The sequence below is a fragment of the Neodiprion pinetum genome, chromosome 4, assembly GCF_021155775.2.
Source record: "Neodiprion pinetum isolate iyNeoPine1 chromosome 4, iyNeoPine1.2, whole genome shotgun sequence".
Taxonomy (NCBI): domain Eukaryota; kingdom Metazoa; phylum Arthropoda; class Insecta; order Hymenoptera; family Diprionidae; genus Neodiprion; species Neodiprion pinetum.
Window position 1 is genome coordinate 2,032,114 of NC_060235.2, and position 18,662 is coordinate 2,050,775.

General features: G+C 44.5%; 1 protein-coding gene across 2 annotated transcripts in view; it reads right to left on the bottom strand.

Annotated features, from left to right (window-relative positions):
* Window positions 1-18,662, bottom strand: part of E75 (ecdysone-induced protein 75) — a 145,974-nt gene that overhangs the window by 117,427 nt on the left and 9,885 nt on the right. Inside the window, exon 1 of one of the 2 annotated variants that reach the window (XM_046623699.2) lies at window positions 6,240-7,411. The exons of the other annotated variant lie outside the window; for it this stretch is intronic. Within the exon in view, the coding sequence (XP_046479655.1) occupies window positions 6,240-6,510 (271 nt within the window). The 5' untranslated portion in view covers window positions 6,511-7,411. Of the gene's footprint in view, window positions 1-6,239; window positions 7,412-18,662 lie in introns of those variants that run through there. 2 annotated transcript variants of the gene reach the window in all.

An 18,662-nucleotide genomic window follows, 5' to 3' on the forward strand; every position in this document is an offset into this window, starting at 1 on the left:
TTGTTGCAGCTATACGTTAGTTTTTTCATTCTCAACACGAAAAGAAGAACGAGAGCAGATTTTACTAAATAAAACTGCAGGAAAAGAGGAACACGCAAGATTTTTTGGTGAAACATACTTCGTCAAATGCAGAATTCCACTCTCGGATTAGAAGTGAAAACCATGAAGTAAAATCTGCTACATTTATGGTAAAAAAATAAATATCGTTGACATGGGTATTTTTTATAAAAAAATTTCGACATGTCCCTCTTTTCCTAAAGTTTTGAATAAAAAAAGCTGCTCTTGTTCTTCTCTCCGTGAATTCATCTGTTCGTCCTTTACGATAGGCCAAAATGTAGCAACTTTGCAAAATCTTAATTATCTAATCTTAAGGCCGGGATGCGGTTGTGACTAAAAGAGAGGTGTGAATTTATTTCACCGTTTTTGTAAACGAACATAAGAATTGGTATAAAAATTTGCTGCTCGTCTAAAACATAATCGTAATTTCCACAAATTTCCTAAATAACATGCCATCGTCTCTGAAACATGAAAGTTCAAAAGCTCCGGAAATGCAGCGCGTGACGTAGCACGCGTGCGTGTTTAGAAAAGAACCTTTAGGCGCACTGCTAGTTTCTGATGAAAAGTATAACAAGATGCCTAAACAAAGAACCAAAAATCACTTCTGCTCTTTTTCCAAAAAACCCGCATTCCCACCAATCGGCAAAAATTTGCGGAACGACAGTTCGCGACAGTCCTTCCTGAAATCTTTCAACGAAACTGTTACGCAATTCAACGACGTGGCTTTTCTCCGTAGTTTAAAATTGACTTTTTACCATCGTATAATAGGCGCGTCGTGTTTGTTGCACGCCACGTATTATACCGCAGATGATGAGAGAGAGTCCACCGACTAGCATTCGGTGCGAGTTATAAACTATACACAAAATTGACGTAACACGTAACGCGGTACGCGTTATACCAACGAGTCGTTAGCCCCGATCGTCCCTCCGTCTGGAGAAAACGTACACGGCCACGTCATAGGTCGAAAAAATAAACTAACCAAAAGTCGGCTGCCGGTGGTGGTTATGCCTCCGATGCAGGCTTCGTTCCATTAAACAGTTTCGGTTAATTAAGGGACCAGTCGCATTTCCGAATGTGTGAGTATAATCAGCTACGTCCCAGCAACGCGCTATCTCGTGCATGCTGCTCTATATATACACATTTTTATACGTACGATGCAGCTTGTAACTTTTCAGTGTCAGACGTATTCTTATCGGAGATAATTCAACCTCGAAAGGGTCAAAATACCGAAACTTTTTATACTGACAATGAGTAGAAAGAAGAAAAAAAAAAAAGAAGATGTGAAGAAGAAGAACTAAAACACGGAATCAGTCGTTTCATAACGTTTTATCATGGAATTAAGAAACGATCGAATCACATGGAAACATCAATTCGCCATCTATGATAACAATCTAAGGCTGGACTAGAGTGAAACCGTTTGGTGAAAAATTTTCCATCCTAGTGAAGGGAGTAGACGACAGTGAGACTGAAGTTAAATCGTTTAGATTGATTGTCTAGACTTTCATCCAAGCGCCATGCACAACGGCAATGAAAGGGTAAGTGACGCAGTTGGAAAAGCCTCTTAATGTAAACATACACGAGGCATTAACACACACGGCGGAGGATCGACGTACAAGCCACGTAACTTGGTCAAAGGCGATCTACGTCAAAAGGATGATCGTGATACACAACGTTGGGGGGGGAGGGGGGGGGGGAGGGCGTCTGGTCGAAGCCCTCGAACGGACAAGGGTCCCTGCCACACGATGCAGGATCAAGCATTGCAGTACCTTATACCTATACCTGTCACACCTATTCCACGTTTTCAGCGTTGGATCGAATTGTTCCAACATTTTTTCAACTTCGCCGAACGGAGTGGATAATAAACAATGGTTCGTGGTTTTTCTTCGAAACGTCACGCGAGTGACGAAATTTTTATACTCTCCGATCAACAAGATTTATTAAAAAACGAGTGTATGATAAAATGTAAGCGGTCCAAGTTTGATAACGTTCGTGTGATAATGGATTTTTACGAAATATCGTTACTTTCATGAGGGTCTAAAGCAAAATAGAAGATCACGCATATCTTACATAGGAAAAACTCAACACATCCAGAGTCATTCCGGAAGACATTAAATCAATGATTTTTTCCTCAATCCTCCGTAACGTAAAAAGTTACTAACTTCAATACGTTAGAAAAAAAATAGACGTTACAACGAGGCGGATGAAGAAAAAATATTTTTCCAGCCTGCAGAGACATACGTGGGGCATATAATTATATACCGGTGGGTTTCAAGTTCCTAAAATATATCCATTATCCTGTGAAACGAACATATATGTGTTCATATACGTATACATATATATATACATACGTATACACATTATCGCATCCGTCGTCCCCCGGAACGCGATAATGCAGTTCATGCTGCACCGCGAGGCGTCCGCACGTGGTGGGGGGCATGCGCGAGTACCTTACCCACGGATGCACGGACTCCTCGACGCACGTGTTACGAACGCACATGAGCGCGGGAGGTAAGTGAGGGGCGGGGAGCGTACACCACACAGCTTTCAAGAGTGCCTCCCTCCCCTCCGTCCCTTTCCTCCTCGTCCCTTCGCGTCCCTTCTCGTCCCTTCCGTTCCGTTCCTCCCCGTCGTTGGAGACTGTCTGAAGGGTGTCTGGATCCGTGGCACACGATGCAGCAGCAGCAGCCTGCAGCCCGTAGCCAGAGTCAGGCACTGCGTGTGTGCGTGCACTCCACGCCCTGTGAAGGACGGTCGAGAGGACCACGACCCGAAGACCCGCAGCAGCGGCAGCATCCGAGTGCACAACGGGCACACAGACGGACGTGTTACGCTCTCGCTGCACGTTCACACAGCCTCTCGAACCACCGTCAGACATCGACGCGTTGGGATGGATGCGAGACGAGACCTCTGGAGAGCGTAAGTCGCTCGACCGTGCTGAGAGATAAGCCGGAGAAGAGAAGAGAAGAGAAGAGAAGAGAAGAGGGGAAGAGGGAGAGAGCGAGGGCCAATCGGTTCTAAACACCCTCCTCGTGAGCTTCGGTATACAAATGCGATGATTCATGGTCGCCTTGTAAGTTACTCGGTACTTGAGGAAGTTCTTTCTCGATTACATTTACCCACTTTTCCAAGGATAACGAAGATTGTTTTTTTTTTCTTTTTCCTTGCACCGAAATCACCGCGGTAGCTTTACATTTCTCTTCTCAATGGGATTGCTATTTTGAACAAATTACAGGGTGTGGTCATCGTCACTTCAGCTTCTCATTTCTACCGCATTTTACGCATCGTAAAAAATGCCGATTTGATCCTCACCCTGCACATCCAATCTGCACGCTACCAACAAGATGTCTGACAATGAGAAAAAACTTGCCGTACCGTCGCTGACTGGAGATTAAGTTTTCTCCTCACGAGAACCAGAACCGACAAGCTGCGAAGAAGCAGACTCACTTCCATCGGTGACGCCATTTGTAACTAAACAATTGGATGACGAATGAACGAACGTTTCTATATCAACATTTCCTCTTACGTTATTATCCCGACCGATAACCTGTAAGAAAGATCCTCTAGATTTCCGGGACTTTGAGGTTTCCCTGACCAATAGTGATCGTCGTTGAATATCAGAGGGTAAGAACCTGCAATACGAAGGTCAAGGTCTGCTCTCCGGAGCCCGGCTTACTACCGTCGTCCGCAAAGAAGAGAGCGAGTGAGAGAGGGATAGAGTTGGCACACATATAAATATAGGTGGGGTGAAACCTGCCTTCGGCGTTTAATTTCAGATGGAATAAATTAAAGCCAGGAAACCGGGGAGCTGCCGCAGGAGGAGGAGGTGGAGGAGGAGAAGGAGGAAGCTTCGCGAGGTTCCTTAAAGTGTTCTCTAGAGCAAAGGAGCGTAGTTAGTGTATAGGTGGTCGGTTAAACACGTCGGCGTGTGTAATCGGCCCGCATACAGCGAGCAGCTTCTGCCTGGATCTGTATCTACATGCTACCCAACCAACACGTAACAACGTCGATGACGCGATGTGTGACCGTGACCGTAACCGCGCAGTGAGAGAGAGAGAGAGATGGAGAGAGGTTCCGAAAACTCTCTTGAAAACCACTAACCGGTGATACATGAGGTACTATTGCCACACATTGGAACTTCCTACATACGTTAACGCCGACTTCTGCGCCCGCAGCACTCGGCACTGTACAAGGTCACTCCGGCGTAAGGTCACCTGAGACATTCTATCCCAGCTCCGCGGTTCCGCGGTTGTTTCTGAACAGCATGGAACAGCCAGCATTACTGGCGGCATGCAACAGCTTTCGTAACCGATGACTACGAGGTATCTGTGCCTTACATCCACCGTGAGAGTGTTGAGAGCAGCTATCTCGTTAAACGTACGATACGATAAAAATTCCTTCTTGGTACAAAACTCTTCGATGGAAAGATCATGCTCCGCCTGATTCGAGATTAGGCCAATAAATAACGCGCCGATTCGATGATAATCGTCGTTACCACGACTTTAGTTTCTTGAATTTTCGAAAATTCGTACCTATCTGCGGTAAAAAATACTACTTAAGATAACATTATCACCGTTGCGCTGCAGAGTTCTCTGTGTTTTCGTGCACCTCGCATGTTTCTAGGTAACAGGTGTCTGATGTATTATGAGGAAAAGTTGGAAAAAATTGCCTTGGAATTCCAAAGCGATCTCCGCACTGGTACGATAAACGAAAGATTAATAAGTGAAAAAAAAAAACAATTTATATCGCAAGTGCATTGTATGTAAAAATAAACTACTCGGTCACCCTACCACGTACGACTTAGTGAATTTCCCGGTGCACTTGACAGACCGCATGCATTGCATATTTTTCCGTATTTCGAGCGATAACTATTGACCAAAGAATATTTTTTACATTAATTTTTCTTGTTTATTTGCAAAGTTACTAAATTTATTTTGTTTTTTTTCTCTCTCTCTCTCCGTTTTCTGTTACATTCCGAAGACAGCGAATACATGCGTAATAGGCAAGGTGGATTCTTTTTTCATCACTCTCTACATTGCATTCGGTACTTCTCTCGTTTATTCGCACGAAATACACAGCCAGTTACCTGAGGGTGATTGGCATTGACCTTGTCGCAAAAATACGACGCTTGGCAATTTATATTGTATACGCGTAATATCGCTTCTCCGTTTCGTTGTTCGATGTATAAAGTAAGACCGAGTGTGTGACAACGCATTGTGCGTTCTCTCTCTTTCTCTCTCACTCTCTCTCTCTCTCTCTCTCTCTCGCCAAAGATTTCCTTCTTTACTCCAGACGTCGGTTATTCTTTTTTATGTAAGTAGGGTATACTCTTCTACACTTGGTTCATAATAATTGGTATGCATAATCGTGATGTGACGTATTATACTGCACTCGACTTATTTTACTTATCATTATAAGATACCAACTGCGTAATACACATAAGAATTATGCTCGGTTTTAATATACGGTTATAATCGATCAATGTTTTCTTTCTTTTTTTTTTTTTGTTTTTTTAACGTAAGACTAAAACGTTGAAATTTCACCAAGTTTCTTCGTATCTGTGATCGTACGGTAAAATATAAAAAACGATTATGAAACTGGATAAAGTCAGTCCAAAGTTCTATAATGTAATGCCCTCATCTTAAGAATATTACTTTCGTCGCACATTGACTAACCGCTAGACGAAATTTGATATTTCGAAACCTAAAAATGATGCCGCAAACGAAATATCGAAATAAAAAACTAGTTCAGAATTGAACGAACACCAAACGGGTCCCGTCTTTTAGGTTAGGAAAATACCGATCCGTTTAAAAAGTTGTTACCAACGTGTTGAAAACAGTATTGAAAGAATGAGTCAAACTGCGTATTGGACCACTCATCGACGGGTGTCAATCGTCGGGCTAAAGTTCGTAACGTTACTGCAACGACGCACGTTTGTAAAAAAAAAAAAAGTCGTCAAACCGCAACTTTAGGATTGGTTAAAATTAAATAAACTGTTAGTACCTAATCAAGAAACTCAGATTTTCTGAAATTAACTTCTTCAGGTATTCCAAAGGCTTAGTATATTAATTTTTCTCCCAACGTATATCGATACACTAACGTTACCAACTTCAGCCCCGTTAAAGAATCAGTGTGTGAAAGACCGACCATGACCGCGGTTAGAATAAAGGGACAAAGAATCTCACCGAGATCGGGAATGGAGCTGGTCGGTTCCTCGTGGTGGTGACCCTTGCCCTCGGCGGATTGCCTGACTCTGGGTGGGGGGGGCGGAGGCGGCGGTCGCATGCTGGAAGTCGAACTGACAACTACGGAAGTCGGCGGTGGTCCCTGGGTGTTACCCGTTGTCGCGGAGGCGGGGGCGGCGGAATTGGTGCTGGCCGATGGTCCGGGGGTCCGGTGTCCGGGCGTATTGGTCCCCGGGTGAACGGGGCCCCGGATCTGGGTCTGCGGCGACATGAGGACAGTCTCGCCCCGACCGTGATGCCCCAAATTGAGTTGGGACGGTCGGGGGCACCAGCCGTGGAGAACCCTTATGGCGGTGCGCACCTCCGCCTGAAGCTCGGCGGCAGCGGTTACGCGCTGCTTCCCGGTTTGAGCCACCGTACCCGTATTTTCGACTTACGGGCGTTACAAACTGCAAGCTGTAGCTGTATGAAATTCTAGTTCGACCGACACTGACCCCTCCGCAAAGTCGTAATATATAAGTACACGCGTACGTATGGAATATACTATATCGGACAAACGGCACAACTGCAATTTATTAATCCTGTGTACAATATCACTTTCACTTTCCCCCTCAGCTCCTCTTCCGCCGCACACTTGTACCTATGCGGCAGAGTGCGTCTTTACGACGAATCCTTGTTTCGTAAACTCGGCACCGTGATAAACGCCGAACAAGAACAACAACAACAACATTCAACAATTTATATCCATAACCTTCATCCACGATGACACTTGTTCGGGTATGAAAAAGGAAACTTCACCTGCACCCTGCACATTTATACGCGTACGTTATCATACGCGTGTTTTGTCACTTCACTTAACGAGTGCGTACGCGAACGGATGTGTGTTTGAGGCACCGTTGCTTCCTCAAACCGTAACGCACCCGACACTCGTTTGGGTGACACGCGGTGACGTAGTCATCGTAGTCGCGTCGTCGTCGTCGTCGTCGTCCTCGTAGTAACGTAGTCGTTGCCGTCGTCGTCGTCAGACTCGATCGTCAGCGCGTAAAACGTCGTTGAGCGGCGTCGGCGTCGGCGTCGGCGTCGGCGGTACCACTACGAATGTTACTTTGGCTACGCGAGACGAACCAACCAACGAACGAACGAACGAACGACCGAACGAACGAAGCGAACGGCCGGCCGAGTTCTCCTCCTCGGGTTGGCGCGCGCGCTGCGCTCCCTGTGTCGTGTACGCACGTATGTGTACGTATATTGCCTACCCCAGCTGAGATGCGATAGGACGCAAGTCTGTGTCTCTACACCTATGCAGCAGTAGCTACGTGTAGGTGCGTGCACACTCTTGCCTTGTAAAAAACAACAATAACGTCGAACGGCGTTGCGCGTTACGCGTTGCGCGTTGCGCCTAGCGCCTAGCGGGCGCAAAACCCACGTGTGCAAAATGTCAAAAACCTTTCGATTTCACTGTATCAACGGCGTGTCGTCTGTACGTATGTACACGTGTACGCGAGCATGTAGAAATTAAATGCGCGCAATACGTTACAGTTGGCATTGTCAGTCGTACGGAAATTGATTATACGCACACAAGGACGAACGCACGTATACGTGTATTTTAAATACAATACCGATTATTAGTGACCGAATCACAGTTTTTATGCACATACACACGTTTAATCTTTAAACAGGCGAGACAAATATATTACAGGCATATTATCTTTGCAATCTTATCTCTTTTCGTTATTATATATTCATTTACGCACGTACGAAAGATGGATTACGTGTAGTCACCCACAATTTAGTTAGCCTTCTCTCGTTATTACATGATATTCTATTTTTAGATATATCATATATATACATGTACACCTTATATTTTCAGTATTAATACAATATATTAATAACGTGCTTATACGTTTGTATTTATAATGTGCATGTATAAAAGTGATACAAGTATTATTGTTACGGGTATACATACATTATATATAAATATATATATATATATATATACATATATATTATATATGTATACGTATACCGATGTAGAGCGTATGGTGTGCAGTATGCGTGATTAGGTGGCGATTTTTGGAGGCACCCGACGAGTGTCGTCGGCGCCAGCAAAAGTGAGAGTGGTACCGCGGTCCGGCTCGCGGTCGAACCGATGCATAGAGAAGCGAGGCGGAGCGAGGAAAGTGGAGGAGAGTTGATGAGAGGAGAGAGAGAGAGAGAGAGAGAGAGTGATAGGAGGCGAGGAGGGGGGGAACGGCGCGTTAACGTCCCGACGCTGGGTCTGCAGCGGCGCACGTCTCGTCGCGTCGCCTTGTTCAACCAAACTGAGAGTCGCGCGTTCCCTCTCTCTCTCAAGCAAGTGTGTAGAGGGAGGGGGGGTTAGAAGAGTAGAGAAGACGCACACTTGGCACACTTGTAAAATTATATGCATACACGGATGTGTTGTACCTAGGATGCATCGCCGTGGTTACACATCATATATATATATATATATATATATGTATTTATGTATACATGTGTATATGCATGCATATATACATGTATACATAACCGCATCACGCACGCACACGCGGTCCGTTCGTCGTTTATCGGATTATTACGATACATGTATTTTGTCCAGTATGTGTTTCTCTGGGTTGCATGGATATGTATGAATGTACGTATGCATGTTATATTACAATGCACCGAGTTACATATGACGTCGAAACAACGATCGCATGCGTCCTGCGGACCCAAGGAGTGGTTAAATAATAACGTCGACGTCGCACTACCGTCACGAAACAAAACGATGGAAAGGAAGGGCGGGGGACGAACTTAGGTTTAAACATTCGGAACTTTTTCAAACGATGCGCAATCATACGAATGTTATGATTTTTCGCATGCCTATACGCATTCGCGGATCTACAGCTACACGGGGTCAATGATCACCGACAATTCACTCGCAGGAATTTTTCTGTTTGTTTGTGGTGAGGGATTAAACAGTTTTTAAAAAAATCACGTTGCCACGACGAAGCACGACCAACGACCTTTTCACGAATGTACGGTATGCATGTTCTATACGTAAAATTGAAACACTTCTTAAAGTGTTAAGATTGTTTTGTTTATTACGGTTAGTATTATTGTTATTATTGTTATTATTATTATTATTATTATTATTCATACCGCTGTTACAAGGCACACGTAACATTATGTTCCGACAAACGAGTCGAGTCTTGGCTCGGCTGGGCACCGAGTGACGTGCGTAGCACCACGACCCAACGCTTCCCGTTGACCTAGGCGGGGGTAAAACCCGCCGATTCACCCGCCCAAAAATACGTCTATGTGTTGTAATATACACGTATGTGTGTAAAGTATTTTGAACAGATAGAGACAAAGACAGAGAGAGGAAGAGAGAAGGGGGAGAGAGTGGAAGAAAACGCCCAGGGACGTGGCCGACTTATCCCACTCCCCTCCGCTTATCTCCCCCTGCGCTTCGTCGCTCCCGGGAAAAAACAATATGTATTCAACTACATTGTCGGTGATAAGATGATGAAGAAAAGTGTAGCAGTTGGATAGAAAGAAGATAAATATAAAATAACATAGGGTATAAGAACGAAATGAAAAAGAAAAAAAAAAAAAAACAAAAGTAAAAAGTTCTACCCAAAATTTTGATATACATGTATAACATATCATAAGTTGTTAAGAATTTTCCTATATATTTCTTTTTTATCGTACGGATACTTCGATAATTATACGAGTATAAGATTGTTTTCAACTTCTTCATTTATATCAGTTTTTCTTTCAAACTTTTTATGAACACATTTGCAAAATGTAAATTCAACGAGTCAAAGTAAATATGAAACGGAAATTTTGTCGGCAGATTCTCGGGGCCCGCAAAGTGGTGGCACGGTCACTGTCAGGGATGGCTGTATGTGCGCGGCCCAGTTGCGCGTCCGCTATCACGTGGCCTTGTCCTTGAACGAGGCTCCTGAACCCAGAGAGTGCCACGATTATCGATTAGCCCCCCTTTCCGCCCGCGTGTCGTCCGCTGAACTACAGCGGTTCTTGACGGGCTAAAACGTACATATATACCACACACGGGCATTAATATAGCCATGCACATAGCATAGAGATAAACGTATCATATGTGCCGTGCACAATGCATACGAGATAAAAGAAAAAAAAATAATAAAAAAGAAGCTACGAAGAGCGGATAAAACAGAGGAGTCTATACCGCATGCCTTCGTGCACGTTGAAACACCGAGTCTATAGTCCGCGCTTACATAAAAGCCGATCGACTTCGTATGGAAATCGATTAGCATGATTAGAAGTGGGAGAACAATAGTCGCGCGTTATCACCTCTAGTGGTATAAATTAATAAAGCGTTCAAATATGCTTGACCTTAACGTTGATGAGCAAGGTAATTCTTGGAAATGAAGGTCAGAGATAACGACACATGTTGACGTTTGAATATGAATTTTGAAGTAAACATTTGGAAGAGGACTGGCTCAGCCAGAAAAACCATGCGGGATCGGTTATCGGATGTTTACGCTACGGAACAACTCGACTCGAGAGCCCCGAGGAATGCTCTCGGAGGAAGGCGGTCCTGGAGGGAATTCGACTGTTAGCCAGGACACGAAGCGCAGCAAGCCGAAACCGAAATATTCTCTACAATTTCAAATCTGTCAAAAGTTCCTGTTTAAAATAAAATACCTTCTACAATTTGATATGAATTCATAAAACAGACCATATGTGCGACGGTACAGATTCGCGTGTCCCTCGAACGAAGCGAAGCGTAGATTCTTTACCCGCACTTTGCCTTTAGATTCACAAATATTTTCGGATCACCTATGTAGAGCGTCTGACTCGCTGTGCTCTTCAAGTTTCGACTGCCGGACTTTGTTATCTGCACCTCCTATCGTTCGAGGCGGCCATAACTATAAACAACGCGTACTTACCGACGCAGAGTGGATGCGGTTGAAACGACCGCTCTTCAAGTGTCGCATTCATCCCTCGTACGAAACTTGGTCAAAGTTTGGATCGAAGAAGGTCCTCAATGGCTCGAAAAAGAGGGATAATTTGTACAACGAAACGCCAAGTCTGTTTGCATCTCGGGGTCCGATTGATGCAAGAACAAATACCTTCCTCCTATTCTTTCTTTCGAAAAAAAGCTGCTCGATCTCCGAGGCTTTCACCTGTTGTACAATACGTGTAAACCTGGAGAGGATTCTCCAGGATTTTCAAACCTCTAGGTCAGCCTGGAACGAAAGCCAAGGCCTTAAGATAAACGCGTTGATAGCGTTGTGAGAGAAACTGACGGACTGAATAGAAACCGATCGACAAGGTTCTGCACCTGTAGGCTGATAGGAAACCCTTACTTTCACCAAATATCGATTACGCTGTACTGCAATTTCATAAGAAACTGAGAAAGAAGGTTAAGCCCTTGCACTAACATCAACGGAATTTGAAAGGGATATTTCATGATGTGGCATTAGTGCAACACGAAATGCCCATGAGCACGATTGTCGATATCGACGATGGTGCATCGGGTCAAGAGTCAGCGGTCAACTCTATCGTAAAGCGGCATGGTAGATGAAGGAAACACGGTGACTTTCGGTGAGATCTGCTTACGTTGTCTCTCGAGCAACCCTACTCTGGATGCAGATCTCGTTATCAATAATTGAATAGGACCGAGACCTTGAACCAGCAGTGGTCTGATCCGAACTGAACGTTACCAGCAGCCAGACGGTGAGGTGTGCGGATGACGCAGACTACCTAAGGCCATCCGGGTTTCTCACCACTGAATCAAAGTTGATTGCATAATTTGAGGTCGCGAATGGTGACCAGGGAAGGGGGGGGTGGGGGGGGGGAGGAGAGACCAGGGACCGGCGTGGGTTCGCGTATAAGAGTCGTTACCCGAGGACCTGCTTAGATCTCTAGATCAAGTTGAATTATTGAAACCGGTCCACCGCGCAGCGCATTCTCTGTTCAGTCTGCAAGGTCCGGTCGGTCCCTCGCCCGGCTGACTGAATGTATGGTTGGCTGGCTGGTTGGCTCTTTGGTTACTCCGGCGTGTCGACGGGCTCGCCCAGCTCGACTTTTGTTGTATAAGGTTAGGGACGCTGACTCTCGTCTGGTTCTGCCTCTACACCACCAGCTCTGGTGTACGCCATGCATCCCACTGGCAGCCGGCCGCTGCCGAGTTAGAAGAGAGAGATATAATGTGGCGATAGAGAAAGAGAGAGAGAGAGAGAGGTAGAACAGCAGGCTGGGAAGAAGCGTGTACACCTTAGTCTCAAAGGAGGTCTGAGCTGACTATCTATTTGCGTTCCATCTTCTCGGCGTTGGTAGGCGTCTCGATATAAGTCAGGTTCATCGAGCTCATCGTCCTCGCGCTTCAGGGGATCGATTCTTTAATTTCACTCTTCACATTTTCCACCATCCAAGTATTCTGATTGGTTGACTAAACTTTGCAGACCAATCGGAAAGCTTCGACGGTGGTAAATGTGAAATGGGAAAAGTGAAATTACAGAATCGATCCCCAGGTTGGCGACCTTGCTGCTTGAAAAGGATGGATGAATCATATTTCCGGATATGAACGGGTACTGAACGGTCTGCATAGGTATAGATGCAGGATAATTGGGCGAAACAAGGCTTGCCACCTAGGAATGGTCGTCATCAACGTATCTGGCAGTCTTTACTTTCAACAAGCCCGGGATTGGCAGACCTTGAGGAGACAAAGACTTGTTATCCGAGAGAGGTCAAAATCATAGCAAGTGGACGGAACCGAGAACTATGACTTGCCTGAAACTAGGTAGTCGCGACAGAGACGGAGAAATCCTCTCGCCCGAAAGAATTCAAGGAGACCTGGATGGTCGTTTATTAATTTACCACAGCTCGAGGATGTCTGGAATCTCGGTGGCCGCGGTAATCGAACGATCTGCCGATTGGCTAGGCGAGGTCACCTTCGTTATTCGAATGAACGAATTTAATGACTCTCCTTTCCGGCGAATGGAATCACCGGGTTCCTATACACGCTTTCGCGATCAAAGGCCCTGTTGTTTTTCAACCAATCGGATCACGCTCTTTGGGGCTTATCATCGCTTCTATACCGTCGATTCTCGGATCCCCGCAATCGTTTCGATACCTCGCAACCGAGCGCGGCCAATAAGTATCAAGTTTCGCCTTTTGCATTTAGTCAAGGCAAGTGTAAACACACAAAGGAATCTCTTGTGGTGTCTATACCATGTCTGGGGTGCAGGTGGTGAGATGGTTATCGGTATAATATTATACACACATCTAAATCTATCGTTCATCTTTTTTGATGATTATTTTTGTTCTTTCGAACAAATATCCGCTGCTATACGTCATCGCCAGGCTCGCTGTATGGCTATGCGTACATTCTTCGTAGATGAGTAGATATAACTAAGAAGTCTGGAATGTTTTTGAAAATAATTTTAACAAACAGGTGACAAGCAACGCGAATCAGCAGCCATCGAGACCGTCTACAAAAATATACATTCCAATGAATATCGAACGAAACTCGTGTATTACTTGATTCATTCGTATTCCATCATCATGTACGATGATAAGCGCCCACGAATTTTCAATTTTCCAACAATCATTTCCTATTACACACCGAAGGGAAGTGCAGCACTATCTTATTTAACCAACGCACAACCACGTGCGCTGAATTGTTTCCTCTCTTAATTCAAGTCTATATACTCGATAAAGACGCCTTTTTACAATTTTTCCAACCGCTTCCTGCAGCGTTGGCGCTAAGTGAAACGTACAGTTACCGTGCAACACTCGTCACAGAGAGAAACACAGATAGACACCTATAAGGTATAAGCATACACGGTATCGTAATGACAGCCGGTATGCATATATATATGTATAGCAACGAGCATTTCCAAGAAACATTCTAGGCTCTTGAGAAAGTTGATACCGATTTCCAGACCGAGAACATGACAGGCACCAGCCACAGGTCTGAGATACGTACATACATACTTACGACGGCGATCGGAGGCCTCCACAAACCTCCGGAGTGGTTCAAGTTCAGAATGCCTCGGGCACCAGTTCAAGGTCCCCGGAGAAAGCCTTCCTTGTTCACTCCTCGCTTGTAGCAGCAGTAGCAGCCACAGCGACTCGACGACGCGACGCGACGCTCGCTTCTATAAGTCGGCCACTCGATACCAACTCATGAGACGTTGGTGTGCCTGTGCCTGTCTTGATCCTTTCTATTCACTTAGCTCGATCCCGAATGAATGTTCGATAGAAGGAGGGTTCCGTTCATCGAGCTGGGATGCATGGTAGTTCCATGGTCTCTTCTCACTTTTGGGTATGTGTACCGGATTAATTAATCGTTGCATAAACTTGACAGTCACGAACCGGGGAAATCATTACACTGTATCATCGTACATTAGCGTCCTATCGACTCCAATTCTCACAATAATACCATGAACTCTTCTTCTTTCCGGCATTGTAATTCTCCAACGGAGATTCCTGGGAAGACAGAGACCAGGAAAGAAAGAGATGATAAAAGAATGTGCGAAAAAACGGCACCAAGAATCGTCGAGAATTCACCACGTAGAGATCAAGTGATACAGTGATTCATAGTTGATGTTCATGCCGCGGTGTGGGTTCAGCCGGATGAGCTCTCTCCCTCAGGCTCCAGTTTGTCCATGATGGGTACAATATCTTAACTGTACTTGTCGTAACGGAGGGCAGCCACAACTCACGAAGAAAACTACGTTCGTCTCATAGTCAGCTGCAGGTCTTCTATGCAATGGCATAGAAGACAGAAATTTTTGATGATCCACGATTGCACAAACGGCGAAGGTAAGATTCAGCAAACTTTCGACAATCAAGAAAATAATGCAGTGTATTCCATTTCTCTATTGCTGCATTATATGCATCCACTTGCTGAAATCCTCGTTGCAATTTCGATTCATAAACTCCTACGAAATTCATGGCAATAAAATTCATACAGTGTTGTTTGTTATATATGGCATAACAAGGTCGTCCTGCGGTAGTATGCAAGGCAGTTTGCTCACTCATGCATGATGTGTTTCTTATTTCCAAACCGTCCATTTTTCACTCGCTTTAAAAATATCGCTGAGGTGAAATTGCGGTTTCAAACTATACGGCTGATGAAACTTGGATCTATAATTACTCGGCATAGTGTTATACGATGAAAAAAATTAGAACCATCGCATCAACAGTCCGTAATACGCATCACGCTGCCCTTATCGCACGGAACAAAGGAAAGCTGTAGCAGCAGGCGATATATTTAAGGACGCAAAGAGCGCCTGCACAGACCACAGTCAGGCGGGTAACATAACCTTCGCGGGTTTCTGCGGTGACAAAGTTGAACGTCTCTTTGAAGGTCGCTTCTGTTTAAATCAGCACCACTCCCTCCCATCACCGTTCTCAGTATTTCCCTAACGCGAATTCCCAACTTATAAGCTGGAAACAGCGAACTTACGAAAGCTCAAGAATCGGGTGTGAATAAAACCAGAATCAGGGTCAGACGAAACGTGCGGCTTCGAAGCATGACGAAACCGATCACAGCCAAGTGGCCAAGAGAAGACTCTCAGGCCTTTGTCGTTGGGCTTTTCCACGGTAACGTAAAGAGTTTTCTCGTTGTTCGGGAAGCTGATATTCCCGGAAGAACTTGGCCCCCGTTGTCGTCTCGAGGCCAGCGTGTGTTCGGCGCTAAAAATACAGGCAGAGAACACCGTTTCCAACAAAGCGAACTCACGCGGACTTCTGGGTCACGGTGCCACAATCCATTGGCGATATATGCCTTATACGTCGGTGAGAGTAGCTAGTCGCGAGTTGAAAAGGAGAGTGAAATTTCACCCGTGAACGGCGTTTCGGCCGGCAGCAGCATGTAAGTTCGGCGAGATCAACGAACCCTGGGCGCATATCGCCGAGGAAGGTGTAAGTGAATTTCTAACGCCTTGGGCAGCCGGATGGAAAGTAAGAGCAGGTGCTCCTCTCGACTGGAGTCGAATTCACCGCGCCAAGTCATGAGAGCAGAGTCCATGATCTCCAGCCGTGAAGTGAGACGCGAGAAATTTTCTATACCCCTCCGCCTCCGCCACCTCCGCCACCTCCGTCACCTTCCTCTTCCCCCCGTTGTCTATCACCCAGAAACGTCAGCCTCCCGCTGAGCTATCCGCTTTTGAACCAGTGACCTTCTCGAGTCGAGAACCGGTCTTTGTTTGAAAACCTTATGGCCGCTGCTGTTGCTGGATTCTTGGATCCACTATGAGGCACTTATCGCCTTCTTGCCGCAGAGGCGGGTGCGTGCTTGGAGACGCCGAGTTTATGAACTTTGGATAGTGCAGTCGCTGATTGCATGAAACTATTGTAATTTTATCGGAAACGCTGTTCAGCCGCGCCGTTGGTGGGAACAATGCGTTTACACGATGATTAAGACTTGGTCGAGATCCTGGATGAGTTTTTTTTCTCTATTTTAACGACGACACACTTGTGAAACGATTCTCTTTAATATTTTCAACCTAAAGTACAATTTTCATAGTATATTACTTGAATGAATGTATTGTAGTAAAATTTAACGATATATTTTCAAGGACGATTTCGTAATAACTCGCATTTTGTTTGTTTTTTTTCATCATCTGCTCAAACCTGTCTCGCTTTACACGTTACATATCATATATTACATTATATTATATGTATTAACTAAAGTGAACGGAATTACGACGTTACTTCCTCATCGCTTATAATAAGCGTTGGTATAAAACATGTCGACGTTGTATAATATATATAAGTTGAGCATGTAACATGAGAAATTTTCGATACGTGCATTCGAAAATATGTTTCAATATTTGCATACCAAATACGTACATACGTACACACACTATGGACTGTTCCGTAAAATTTAACAAGTTTGAAGCGTACTCTTGTTTTTCCGTCTGCACCGCAAATGGAATTAAAAACTTCGATGTCAATTTAACGATAAAATATGATGTAAAGAGAGACAAATGTTTGTCTCCTCACCCCTCCGCCCCGTAAAATGGACAAAAAAAAAAAGACAGAAATAAGACAAAAAATGTGAACCCGGTGTCCATTTTTTAAGGAAAAGTTAAAAAAGCAGTAATCACAAATTGTGAATATTTCGATTTAAACTGACCGTGTTGGGTGTAAAGCCGGAGTTGGAGGAGTTGATGATGAAGCCGCGCGATGACTCGACCGTGACCATGAGTCGGGTACTTGCGTACCTATTTTAGTTTTATCAATACACACATGCATGTTAGCTGATCAAAGTCAAGCCGAGTCGAATTGGGTTAGGTTAGGTTAGGTGAGTTAAATCAGTCCCAACATTTGGCCAGTCAGTCGTACCCATCGCACTGTGCATAAAATTACCCACACTTACCATTATGTTATACATAAGGTGTATGTACTGCGTATACGAACTGCGAATGTGTAACCGAAACTGGAAGGTGAGTGTGACATTGTGCCTTAGTCATGTACGATTTGACGATAATTTAGCATCACCGAATTCGCAATTTTTACAACTTGTATAAGACTTACACGGCAACTCGCGGTTTGCCTGGTAACAGCTGGCATCATACCTAGATAGGTGTATGACACACACACACGCACGCACACGTGCACGTACGAATGCTATTATAGGTGCGCCGGCATGAAACAAGTTAATTTGGATAGCTGGCGATGAGCGAATCCATCCGTGTGCGGGCGTTTCTATTTTACTACGCGCTTCGATTTTTATTACATAGGTATAAGGTACATCCGTAACGATCGTTGTAAGTTATATAATAGCCCATATTTCGCATGCAATTTTCTTTTTTTAATTTTTTTTTTTTTTTTCTTTTGTCTGCAACTTCTATAGCGCAGTCAGCTTAGGCGTATAATGTGTAATAACAATACAGGCACACTTGTCGTTTAGAATGTTTTTGCTCCGTAACCTTGCTAAATATTGAAAAAAATTCGGAGCAAAACTTGTCATTTTTCTCGTGAATGACTACAGTTTATCATTACCGATGCGGTCCTCGTTCCGAGCCTTCGCAAAAAGACAATGAAGATAGAAAAACAACAATGCCGTGTTCATTTTTTGTAAATATATATATATATATATATATATATATCGCAGGCACATGTATTATATGTATAAACATCTGTGCCAGTGATGTTATGCGTACGCGTATACAGGCCTACGTTCGCACAAATCCTTGCGGATTATTGAAATGCGTGTTATATTTTGTCTCCACCGTCCCTGACCGTCGCCGATTGACCCTGTTAATACTAATACGGCTTACGGACTGTGTTTAAATTTTGCGATGCCATACCGCCTCGTGTTATGTATATTATTATACCCATGGAACCGAGGATATTCGCGCACTCTAAATGATGTGGTTATTGCCATTATGAAAATCCCGATACGTAACTGCAACATCC